The sequence below is a fragment of the Heteronotia binoei genome, chromosome 2 (assembly GCF_032191835.1).
Source record: "Heteronotia binoei isolate CCM8104 ecotype False Entrance Well chromosome 2, APGP_CSIRO_Hbin_v1, whole genome shotgun sequence".
Classification (NCBI taxonomy): Eukaryota; Metazoa; Chordata; class Lepidosauria; order Squamata; family Gekkonidae; genus Heteronotia; species Heteronotia binoei.
This window is the reverse complement of record NC_083224.1, coordinates 147,508,691-147,520,989: the sequence shown is the minus strand read 5'-3', so window position 1 is coordinate 147,520,989 and position 12,299 is coordinate 147,508,691. Positions and strand designations below refer to the sequence as shown.

The 12,299-nt window shown below is 39.0% G+C and overlaps 1 protein-coding gene across 2 annotated transcripts in view; it reads right to left on the bottom strand.

Annotated features, from left to right (window-relative positions):
* PLPPR5 (phospholipid phosphatase related 5) overlaps positions 1–12,299 on the bottom strand; it is a 104,395-nt gene that overhangs the window by 61,045 nt on the left and 31,051 nt on the right. For both annotated transcript variants that reach the window (XM_060232207.1, XM_060232208.1), the window contains exon 2: positions 2,429–2,561. In XM_060232207.1, the coding sequence (XP_060088190.1) occupies positions 2,429–2,561 (133 nt within the window). The remainder of the gene's footprint in view (positions 1–2,428; positions 2,562–12,299) is intronic.

Sequence of the window (12,299 nt, the reverse complement as noted above, 5' to 3'; positions counted from 1 at the left end):
CTCACCTGCCCTTCCTGCTGAAGCAGGCTCAGGGCAGGTTATAATGTAAGGGTTCAAACAATTAACTTTACAGAAGAGGGTTCGGAGAACAGATGTTATAATTATGCATCTACAATTTTACCAGCCAAGAAAGTCTCAGAGTTCATCAAGTTTCTAGAGATTCATGTACTGCCAACATAAAATAATATTTGGGGAACTGGATCACCTCCTTTCAACTTTATTTCTTCCCCAACCAAGTTAAATGAAGTGCTGAATCTCTCATATTGCTAGACGCACACTCTTAGCATTTCTCTGCCTCTGAATAAGCTTCTCCACATTGCATAGTCAACAAAACATTAACAGAACTGAGGAGCTATTTATTCCAAATAGTTTATTATGAAAACTGCATATATTAGAACTTGGGTATTCATTGTTCATCAAGAAGAGATGTGTTCATCTGATTACTGAAATGAAAAAGCAGATGTGCTATCAAGTGGTAAATTCTTCCAAGATGAGCAGGGAGGAGTGTTATCAAGATCCCTAGAATTTCATCTAGAAATATCAAGCTTCAGTTGAACTTGAAAAGGATCACATCTGCTTTAAAATACTTTGAAAACTTCTTACAAGAGCAAATAAATGTTTTGAGATGCCTCTGAAACATGGGGCAGGTGTCACATTTCTTGCACTGCAGAGATAATTTTGATTCATGGCATTTTTTTCTTTTTTTGAAAATGTAACACAAATGCTGTGACCTAAGTGTTCTTGACCAATAAGAACACTCAGCGAAGTCCAGTGGAGGAGGAAAGAAATAGAATTTATTGTGCAATAAAGGCAGGGAATAGAGCTAAGCCAAAGCTAGCATACCAAGCTATGCCTCCCGTTCCCAGGAGGTCAGAACCTTATCTATCTTAGATGACATCTTGGCACATGCTGGCATATAGACAAGACAATTGGTTACATTATTCACAACAACGACATTGCAAAAAACATCTCCATGACATGAAGCTCCCCTATAGGGTAAAGATACAGTGACATAATATCACCATGTGAGCATGGGGCGGACATATTTGCAGTCATATTGGATGACCTGGATTAAGTCTAATAATGGATATAATTTACAGCAAAGGTGGTTTCATTTAAATTTGAGGAAGAACTTCATGATGGGGAGGTGTGTTCAGCATTGGAACATTCTCCCTCACGAGGTGATAGATTCTTTGTTATTGGAAACTGTTAAAAGTATCAATTGAACACCTACTTGTTGGGGATATTATAGTTGTGGTTCCTGTGTCAGCAGGGGGTTGAACTAGATGAACCTGGTGGTCTCTTCCAACTCTTGAGATTAAATAAATAGTACTACATCTATGATGTATACTACTACCTATGGCAAAGATACTCAGTGATCTGGCAGCCAAATATGGTTTTCTGAGATTCCACATGGCTCTTACGAGAACTGTTCCTCAATGTGACACCTGATCCATGTTTCAAAAAAGTGGACAAGAACATCAGCTGATACAACTTGAGACTGGCAGGTGGTTTCCACCTTGAAACATCTGCTATTGGAAGAACAGGTAAACTGGGAGCCTCTCTGAGTTGCAGGCCTCATACCAGGGACAGAAGTAAATGTTGCTCTTTTGGCTGAGGGAGCCACAGAGTGAGTACCTAAGGCCTATGGAAATCTCAAAAAAACTGAACAGGTCTTCAGAGAAGACAGGCCATATGTTTGTACACGGTGTTCACAAATAATAACTCAAGTTAGGTGGCCTGATTCCACAGAGTAAGCAATTCTTGAATACTTTAGTGAGGATCTAACAACAGAGTTAAACCCTGCAAGAACCAATCCCAGAAAGAGAGAACATTTTCAGCTACATCTTTCAACAGCCATTTTTTTTTCTCAGCTGAGACAAGGCAAAGATAAACAGAAGTGATGTAATCCTCTCAGAAGTGACAACAAAGTAGCTCACATCAGCTTTTGGCTGGTGCAAGAGGAAGGAGAGGCCCTTTTGACCACTAAAAAACCTACACTATAAATTATGAGACCTGCTTGGATGAAAAGCCGCACAGGATGGCTGCTGAGAGGAGCAGAATTGGGCAAGTTCACCCCTCTTCCACTTCACACTTGCAAAAACGCTGACTAGATTCAACCCAATACAAATAATACATATATTCATAAAGTACTTTTCCTCTGGAATAGATTCGAGTGGTTTTATTTTCTGTTCTTGGAAAACTAGTACAATTGATACATTGTTAAAACTATGCATCTTTTGATTATTGTGCAAAAAACTACAAGTATGGACAAGCAAGAGTGCAGGTTATATTATCTAACAATGTTATAGCAAGCATTGTGGCATGTAATTTGAATAACCAAGACTCAAATAAGAGGTTTTATCCTGTCTTCATTTGTACACCACATTATTAATGGAGAACTAAAAGTAACACCAAACATTCTTACCAAGGAATCTGACAGTCCTGCGCACCAGTGGATTTATATAGCAACAGTCTCCAGTTAGGATTGTTTTTTCTTGGTTTTCAAAATCCCGCGTGGCCATTTGTAGGCAAAACACAGCAGTTTCTCCAACAATTATCTTGATGGGAAAATAGAGAAGAAAAAGGCACATCAAATTTCAAGTAAACAGACAGCTGATTACTGCTCATTCCCATGCTAAACAAGCAGTAACTACACTCATTTGAATTTTAAGAAATACCACTGAATTACAACTATCTACTGCTCAGGGATGAGCCTGAGGCCTGTAGCTCCCTGGAAATAAGCCCAATAGTTATCTTTTGATCCAACAGTAAAATATAAAATGCACTTCAAGATATGTACTGAACTTCACCAATCAGCAGTCAGTTTTACAAGTTAACTCTGATTTGACAAAACTGGTGGTTTTGTTCATCTTGTTCTAAGAACACTATTGATAATTCTACTGCAAGCTGTATCCATTGAGCATACATTTCTTTGAGATAGGGTTGTCAACCTCCAGATGGGGCCTGAAGATCTGCTTTTATAACCGATTTCCAGCTGACAGAAATCAGTTCCCCTGGAGAAAATGGCTGCTTTGAAAGGTGGACTCTATAGCATTGTACCATGCTGAGGCCCCTCCCCTCCCCAAACCCTGCCCTCTCCTGGCTCCATCCCCAAAGTCTCCAGGTATTTTCCAACACAGACCTGGCAACCGTACTTTGAGAAGAATGTAAACATTTTAAGAATGCACCATTGTTATAAGGTGCATACCCATAATTGCAAGCATCTCCTCAGAGAGTATTTGTGGACTTCTTTCCAAAGACTACTCCAAAAGAAAGTTACTACAGAATCAGGAACAGACACGCTAGTTTTAGCCAAGTGAAACAGCTGCATAGACAGACACACACAGCAGGAGTTGACAAGTACTAACTAAAAAAGCCTTAACCAAGGCCCTGCTTGTTAAACACCCAAAGCTTCTTCAGAGCAAAATTTTTAAAAAAGCATTAAAGATACATGCTTATTGTATATATATATATATTCATGAGGCTTTAATGAGCCTCAGTGGATGAGAGAGCTCTGGTCTATGAGAACATGATTGAAGACCACAGTTCAATTTGCATCTCATGTTTCACTCTTGGAGAGTGACCTTGAGACAATCTTTGACCATTTCTCATTTACTAATTTACAACTTGGATGAACTTTTAAAAAATGCTTTCAGACTTCTGGAAAGCAATCTGAGAAATTTGGTTAAAAGTAACAATAGTTTAAAGACTTTTACAGATCACAGACGAAATAGAAGACAAAAAAATGAACAAGATTAAAGATTTAAAAATATGTCAATACAGTTTTGAGAGGGTAGATGTGTTGGTATAAAGTAGAAGAGCTAGCAAGTCTTAGCACCTTAGAGACCAACAAGATTTTGGGAGTATGAGCTTTTCAGGGTCAAAGCTCCCTTTGTCAGGTAGCATCAAAAGATAACCATTGGTCCTGTATCTGATAAAAGGAGCTTTAACTCTCTAAAGCTTCCATCCCCAAAATCTTGTTGGACTTGAATAAACACTGCCAATACAGCCTTACCAATATGTTGTTTACAAGTATACCACACCTGTAATACAATTATCAAATGTGAAATCTTTTTTTAAAAGTCTAATACAGTCTGTAGATTTATAAAGGAAATGACTTTTAGATAAAAGCAACATATAGTTGTGTAATATATTTTCAACAAGCAAATTATATTGCATTCTGCTTTTTCAACTGGAGGATTATTTCTGAATATTGCTGCTTTACATCCTCTTTTTATCCATAAGACTATAGACTGGTCTTTCTGAACTTAGTCATTAATCCCTTCCCTCAATTTTCCTCAATTTTCATATGATACAGATCCAATGAGATTAGGTCCCATTTAAATGGTTCATGTAGCTTTAAATGGCCCATGTGGCAGGAAGAACATTTAACAGAGACTCCTGCCAGAGTTTCCATGATTTCCACAGGTTTGCACTGGAATAATTCTACACTGGACTGGACTGTCAATGACCCAACCACTGGCATAGTTCTTTCATATGAAATAACGCCTTCCTCTCAAAAGAGCAATGTGATCAAATGCATTTCCAATATTGGATCTTTTAAACAGCCTCCGAATGGGAACCATGCACAGTTAAGCAGTTCCTAGACAGCTGGGAGAATGTGCAAAGGGGCACCTCTCAGTGCCAAACAAAGGACCTGCAGATTGAGTACTGTGAATATGCAGTACTCCCACAACAGAAGCGTTAGCTGCAAAGCCAACATCTGGATGCCAGACCGCCCTTCCACACCAAAATCAAATCAGTAAGAATCTGCATATTTACGGTAAAGGTAGTCCCCTGTGCAAGCACCAGTCGTTTCTGACTCTGGGATGACATCGCATCATGATGTTTTCACAGCAGACTTTTTACGGGGTGGTTTGCCATTGCCTTCTGCAGTCATCTACACTTTACCTCCAGCAAGGATGGAAGGTGGAGTCAACCTTGAGTTGGCTACCTGAACCCACCTTCCACCGGGATTGAACTCAGGTAGTGAGCAGAGAGCTTGAATACTGCAGCTTTACCATTCTGCACCACTGTACTACATTGTAAAATGTCTTGAAAGAACAAGAGAAATCAAGAGATTTCTGAAGCTGTAAATCAAACATTTTCAGGTTTCCTCTTGCACCTAGTAAGCCAGAAACTGAGATCAAAAGAAATGCTGAAGTTCAGATGTCTAAAATCATAACATGGCAACTCTTGCACATACATTTCTGAGTGTTCTGACTGCACAACCCAAGAAACTTTAGATCAAAATTATCAATGCCTTTTAGTAAAATAACTTTTTTAAAAAATATATAAGATTATATAGATAAACACAGAACAAAGTTTGGGTCCAGTGGCACCTTTAAGACCAATGAAGGTTTATTCATGATATAAGCTTTCATGTGCAAGCAAACTTCATCATTGTATCCTATGTATTGAAACTTTGTTGGTCTTAAAGGTGCTACTGGACTCAAACTTTGTTCTGCTGTTTCAAACCAACAGGGCTACCCCACTGAATCTACTGATAAACACAGTAAGTGTCAGTGACTAATCTGACTCCTGTCTGCCTGCTGCTAGAAATCCTTTTGTGGACCATGAATCAAACAGAGCATGTAAGGATACCATTTAAGTTCACTTGGAATGTGAGTCAGTCAGAATGATGTGGGGGGGGAGGGGACAGTAAGTTACAAGAGCTTGGAATATCCACTTCTATGGTTTTCTCATCAAAAACACTTCAAAGCATGATTCATTATGTGAAGATCTGTGTCTCTCTGACTGCATAATATATTCCAGAGGTAAACTAGTCCCCTTCCTAGCAACCTTCAAAAACAAAACTCTGTTTATGCAGCACAAGATAGATACCTCTTCTCTGGTGTTTTGCACATTGGCTAATAGAGAAAACAATGTCTGGCAACGGTTGTTTTAGGGATATACTTTTCAAAATGCGGGGACGGGGTGGGGGGACAGACATTACATAGATTTTCATCTTTAAGCTGAGGTCAGGGTTATTCATCTTTATGACCAGTTGAAGAATGACTGGCCACTAGTAGTTGGGTCTCTTTGGCAAGCCTCATGGGAAATCCAAGCAAATCTTTGCACCAGGACTCCAAACCTTTCAGGTGATAGAGCTCCTGGCTGAACCCTCAAGGCACACAGAGGTAGAACCTTGATTCAAACCAAATATCATAGCAAAACTTGGCTTGAGGTATAATAATAATAAACATTCATTAGGTAAAAAACATATTAAAGAACAGATTTTACTTAGCCTATGATTTAAACAGTGCACCTTCTATAAGATACAGTACAAAACAAATCACTCTCAAATAACAATCAGCTAGCACTGGTCAGCATCGAAGGAGAAGAGGCAAATTGGGGGGTGGGAATCTAGCTCAAAGTGCTTTGCGAGTTTTTTGGCAAGCAAACAGTTCAATAACACTAGCAAAGCAGGATTTTGGGGCAAGCTATGCCTTCTACTGTCAATGTGCTCAAAGCTCACAATGACTTGGCTTGCTGAGGGTTGCTGACAATTACTTGGGAAACCCTAGTGAAAAAAAGGGCATACTTCTGAGAAAACATGCATGCATACTACAAACTGACCACTGTGAACAGTAAAACAGATTTGTGCATGGGAGTTTGTTTTCTTTCTTTCATTTTCATTATTAATTACAAAAGGGACTACTTCATTATGGATTGTTTCATATGACTTTGTTTCATTATAATTTCTTTCATTATAGTTGTTTTATTTTCATAATTCTATTCAGTTTTTATTTCCTTTTGGTTGCAAGGGATAGGGCTGGCAACTCTGGGTTGCAGATTTTGGGGGTGGAGTCTGGGGGGGTAGGGATGGGGAAATGAAGGACCTCAGCAGGTTATAACGCCATAGAGTCCACCCTCCAAAGCAGCCATTTTATTCTAGGAAACTAATCTTGGTCATCTGGAGATCAATTCTAATAGCAGGATATCTCCAGGTGCTACCTTGAGGTTGGCAACCCAAGCAGTGAAAGACAGACAGGCGCACGCGCACACACACACATTCCCTTCTCAGCACTGTGTACTTCCACGATTTCATATCCAAGTTGGACAAACCTCAGGAGGACTGCAGTACTCCCCAGTATACCCACACTTCCAAATTTCTGGATGAAACAATGACAGAAATCCAGTATTAACACTAAAGTCTATGGGAGAATTGATAGAAAAGATTCCAAACAGTAAGACAAACAGCACTGCAGCCACTTAGCTTGAATAAATCAGATCCAAACACTCACACATACAAACAACAACAGGCACTGTGACATTAGCTACAAAGTCCCACTCCATCCCTTCAGGGTTGTAATACTTCACACATCTCAATCCTACTAACTACAACTTGCAGTCACTCAAGAAAGCCCAGAGCCTTTCTCTCTAAGGAATACAGAAAAATGTTATTTGTAAAAACAGCGGAGTGAGTGACAGGATTTTCACCACACATTTAAAATACTTGATTTTGCTTGCTGCTGAATGCATCACAATTCCAGCTTCACAGACCCTCAGAATTTTGTTCCATGGTCCCCCCCCCGCCCCCCGCAGTGGCCCTGCTCTTATGGGAATTTATTTTGCAAGGGGAAAGGACTGGATGGCTTGTCATTAGAGCATGTTTCTCTACTCAGATTTTCAGTTAAACAGTTTGCTTTGAAATACTGTAGAAAATTTTAGAACTCTCAATACCCAGAATATCCAGTTTGACCTGGGCATAACACTTTTGGCACTTTGGTTTACAATCTTGCCCATGGTGCCCCCTGAAAAGAATATTATTTAACTGGTTTAGCTACCTTCTAACCTTCATTCAAAGCTTCTCTCAGAAAACTCTCATACAGAAACAGCAGCAATCACCTCCATCCTAAGGACCTTCAAGCCAAAATTTTTCCTTATGCACATCTTCTATGGTCAGGTGTTTTGTTTCATGTCCCCTCCCCCCATAACTCAGTCTCCAGACTGGTTTGTCATCAGAAAAGACAAAGGCTAATTGTTGATGTTTATATTTAAAATAATGGCAATTCAGTAAACTGAGTGACTATAATGGCAGACTCTGGAAAGCACATTTGATGCAAAGCAGATTTTCCATTTCTAAAACTGAGCTTGGTGGTTGTGATTGCTCAGAGGAAAACGAAAACATATGCATAAGAAATTCTAGGTCAAGGCAGATGTTTGCTAATTAGAGATAACAAACCATGAATTTCGGATTTTGGTGCAACTACAAAATGTGAAAATATAGAAGTACTGGGAACCACACCAGTGACATTTCCAAATCAGAGAATTCAGATTTGCTAATTAAGTTTTAGCAATGAATCTGAGAAAAATTAACTGTCTTTCAGCTTAAGGAAGAGAAAGAATGAAGAGAACTGCACAAACCTTTCAATCAAAATGCTTCACCTGATCCTTGGCTGAGCAAAAGAAACAAGGAACAAACTTTTGTGACACAACAGGCACAGCATTGCCCATTATGCAGTACCATCAGGCCAAAATCAAGCATTCTCGCATCTCCTACCACATCAGATTACTATCAATCCTTTGAACCATTTAATTTTTTACAGTAAAAACTCTTGTTACCAAGATCTTGATTACCCACAATGCTCTCTTAATAATGAGCATTACCAAAAGAGTAATATCCTCCCCCTTAATCACCCTTGCATCTTTGGGTGCCCCTTTCCCATCCCTCCTTATGGCTGCTTGATGTCTCCTATTAATCGAGCAAAAACTCACCCTAAGAGGGTATGATGAACAGCAAGCAGAGGCATGGTTATAGGCAGTGTTGCTTGGATAAGAGTGAGTTAGCTGACCTGACTGACAGCTCATGGAACTCACTCTGATTGGGGAACTGCAGCTAACTGTTGGGAAGAGGATGACAGGCAGTTGAAGACTGGGAGAGTTGGAGAGTGGATGGAGAAGTGAGTATTGGCTGTTGAGAGACTCTCTAGTGTGAGAAGAGTCTAAAAAGCAGAGTCTATTTCAGAGCCATTGTGGTGTGGCTCTGGAAAAAAGAATAGACTCTGGAGGATGTTGAACAGTCTCTCTATATGTAAAACACAGAATCACAACTGGAGAGGGGAATTCTCCAGTTTTAAAAGCTGAATATTCATAAGAACATAAGAGAAGCCATGTTGGATCAGGCCAGTGGCCCATCCAGTCCAACACTCTGTCACACAGTGGCAAAAAAAAAAAAAAAAAAAAAACACAGCATGAAAAGAGTGTCAATCTGGAAGATAAGGATTTTGCATCTGGTTTGAAGTGGCACTTAAAGGCCCTAAACATGCCAAAAGCCTAGGTTATTGATCTTAAAGAGAAGATAATAACAATCTTTCCAGAGAAAATAATCTAGTTGAAAAGTCCTAGTCTTAAACAAAGGGATAAAGCTGAGTGCATCTCTGTCAAGGCGTCATCTTCCAAACTATCCCTTATTATTTCCCTCATAACAGCAGCTAAAACGATAATAGCCCAGAACTGGAAATCTCCATTCTATCTATGGACAGCTGATTTCTTAAAATTTGGGATTTTATTACGATGGAAAAAATCACAGCTGATATTGATTCTACCGATCCCTTAAAAGCAGCTCAGAATTTTTATGCTAAGTGGTATTCCATATTGGATAAAATTGATGTTGATCTTACCTTTTCTTCCTCAGTTAACCAACGGGCAATACACAAAAAAATTATTCTTTCTTGACCATCCCCCCTCAGTTTCTCAGGTTAATTTATTTATGTATTAAATTGTAATATTACGCTGTCTATGTATAACAATGTTATATTTGTATATATGATCTATTGTCATTAATAAACTAAAATTGTTTGTAAATAAAACTGAGTGCATTCTCAAGACTGGTCGATTAACCAGTGTGAAGTTCAGAAGGAAATCTAGAACATCTGTTATACCTTCAGTAAATGCAAAACAGTGCTAAGTAAAAAAAAAAATCTCTTGTTTATTCAGCAGAATAAGATGCAGTTCTGTGATTATATGTAACTTTTTGTCCATCAATACAAAATCCCAAACACTGTGTAAATGTCTATTACCTTCCCTGCCAGTTTGTTCAAATAAACCTAAACAAATTTTTTTAAATCTTTCAGAATGCCTAACGTGCCATTTCTGAAGGGGAATTTTGGTAAATTGATGCAACATCTGAGTGATCATTTCATAGAGGTGGCTAATAAGACTGTCATCTTGTCACAGAGGGACTGAATTGGAGGTCACTTGTTAGCCTTGACTATATGCTCTGAAAGTTGTTCATCATATGGATCTTTGAATGCACTTCTGTTGGGCCTGTGTCTCCCAGTTTAAAACTGATTTTTCGACAAGAAGGCGAGAGACTGGAAAAACACTGCACTGGGTCAGAATGAACTCTGTTGTAAAGCAAACATGGAAGAACAAACATCGACTTCAGTAAATATTGCAGAGAGCTGGGGTGGCGTGGGGATGACACAATGACATCACCTGGAAGTGGCATTGGGGATGTTGCATGAGGGACACTCTGGTTTTGGGGCAAACTCTATGATTAAATTGAGCTTAATAGAGTTTGCCCAAAAAAACCAGAGTGTCCCTGATACAATGATGTCACTCCCAAGTGCCATCACATTGGGGACAATGTCCCTGTTTAGGGGAGGGGTTTCCCCCACTGACCAGCTGGCCTGTGCTGGGGAGAAGGCCCCAAAAATGGGGGATCCCCTGCTGGGACCTGGGGTCTGACAAACCCATTTCTGTTATTCAAATAAAAATCTTTTCTATTTACAAAGACTATCCCCCCCCAATTAGTTCATATGTTGGTCTGAATCTGGACCATGATACACAGTGTTAAGATCCCAAATATATTTTAAAGAATCCAAATACACATGCTTGCTCCATGTTAGCGAGGGGGTGTTTTTGCCTGTTACAGGACCTTCACACATATAACAGTTTGGATAACAAAAAGTTCAACATACCACAAAACCCATAACCCTCTGCAAATGTTATGTTTCTGCAACTTAGGAGCACATCAATCAACCACAGCACAAAGTGTGCCCTAAAACAGAATAGTTTGTGGCTGTGTACTGCAGGGGAAGGTAATGATGGACAATTTATTTTCAGAGAAGTTTGTTTGCCATTAATGAACTTATTATTTTTATTTATTTATTTATTTATTCGGGATTTATATCCCGCCCTTCCCACAAGTGGCTCAGGGCGGCTAAAGGATCCCAAATAGTCTGAAATTATTGGACTACAAGAAGGGCTTTCTTTTTCCAACTAGTAGGCTGTGACTCGTGACTGGATGATTTTCTGATCTAAGTTGGGTTGAACCAATGGTGTCACTGCTATTTTCGTTTTCTCTTTAAGTGATGGAAATAAAGTATGAGAAAAAGAGAAACAGATATGAGCAGACAGAGTTAATGGTGAGTCCTAGGTCAAAATTTCCATTCATTACAGATAATATTATCTTAGTACTCAAATCTTCCTGCTGTTGAAATGATAGGTGTCTAAATTCTCTGTGTCCTTGCTTCTCCCTTGACTTGAACTTTAGAGTTCCATATCCCTACCTTAATCCCACAAAATGCTGCATGTTCTTCCTTATACCCAGCTGGTGACTTTGAACTATTCTGTGGCATGGATGTATGCAACTTCTTAACACTGCTGGAGCAATATATTAACACTACTTACTTCTAGTTATTTCTTCAATACTAGTTGTCCTAGGTTTTGCATTGTTTACTACAGCATCAGCTAACAGATTCCAGTATTTTGCTTTCTGTAATAAGGTCAAACAATGTTAATTGTTCAATTCTGGCATCTCAATTGCTTCTAACATTACAAGCTACCTTGTCTGCTTTTATTGGCCCTGTTGATTTGAATGAAGATATTTGTACCTACATTCTTCTTAGTCATGTTTTAATATAATTTTGATTCTGCCTTCTTTCGCTTCTCAGATTATTTCTTCATTTGAGGCACCTGCTGGTACATACACTTAATGATCCAAATCTTGGTTGTATTATTTCTCATTAGCTTTCTGTTTCACCATAAATAGTCTTGGTGTTCACATCAAAACAGTTTATTCAGTAATACAATACAAAATACAATTCAAAATTCCTGGAAGTAGCTGACCTTCCTCCCTTTATTCTCAGAATATATCAAGAGCCAGTGTCCTGTAGTGGTTAGTGCACTGGACAAGGATCTGGAAAATTCAGGTTCTAATCCCCATTCTGCCATAGAGACTCACCTGGCGACCCTGGGTGAAACACCATGCCATCCTATAAAAAGGTACATGCTTAAAAAGGTATAACTGTTTAGGATTATACTATCAATCTTTCTTTCTCTCTCAG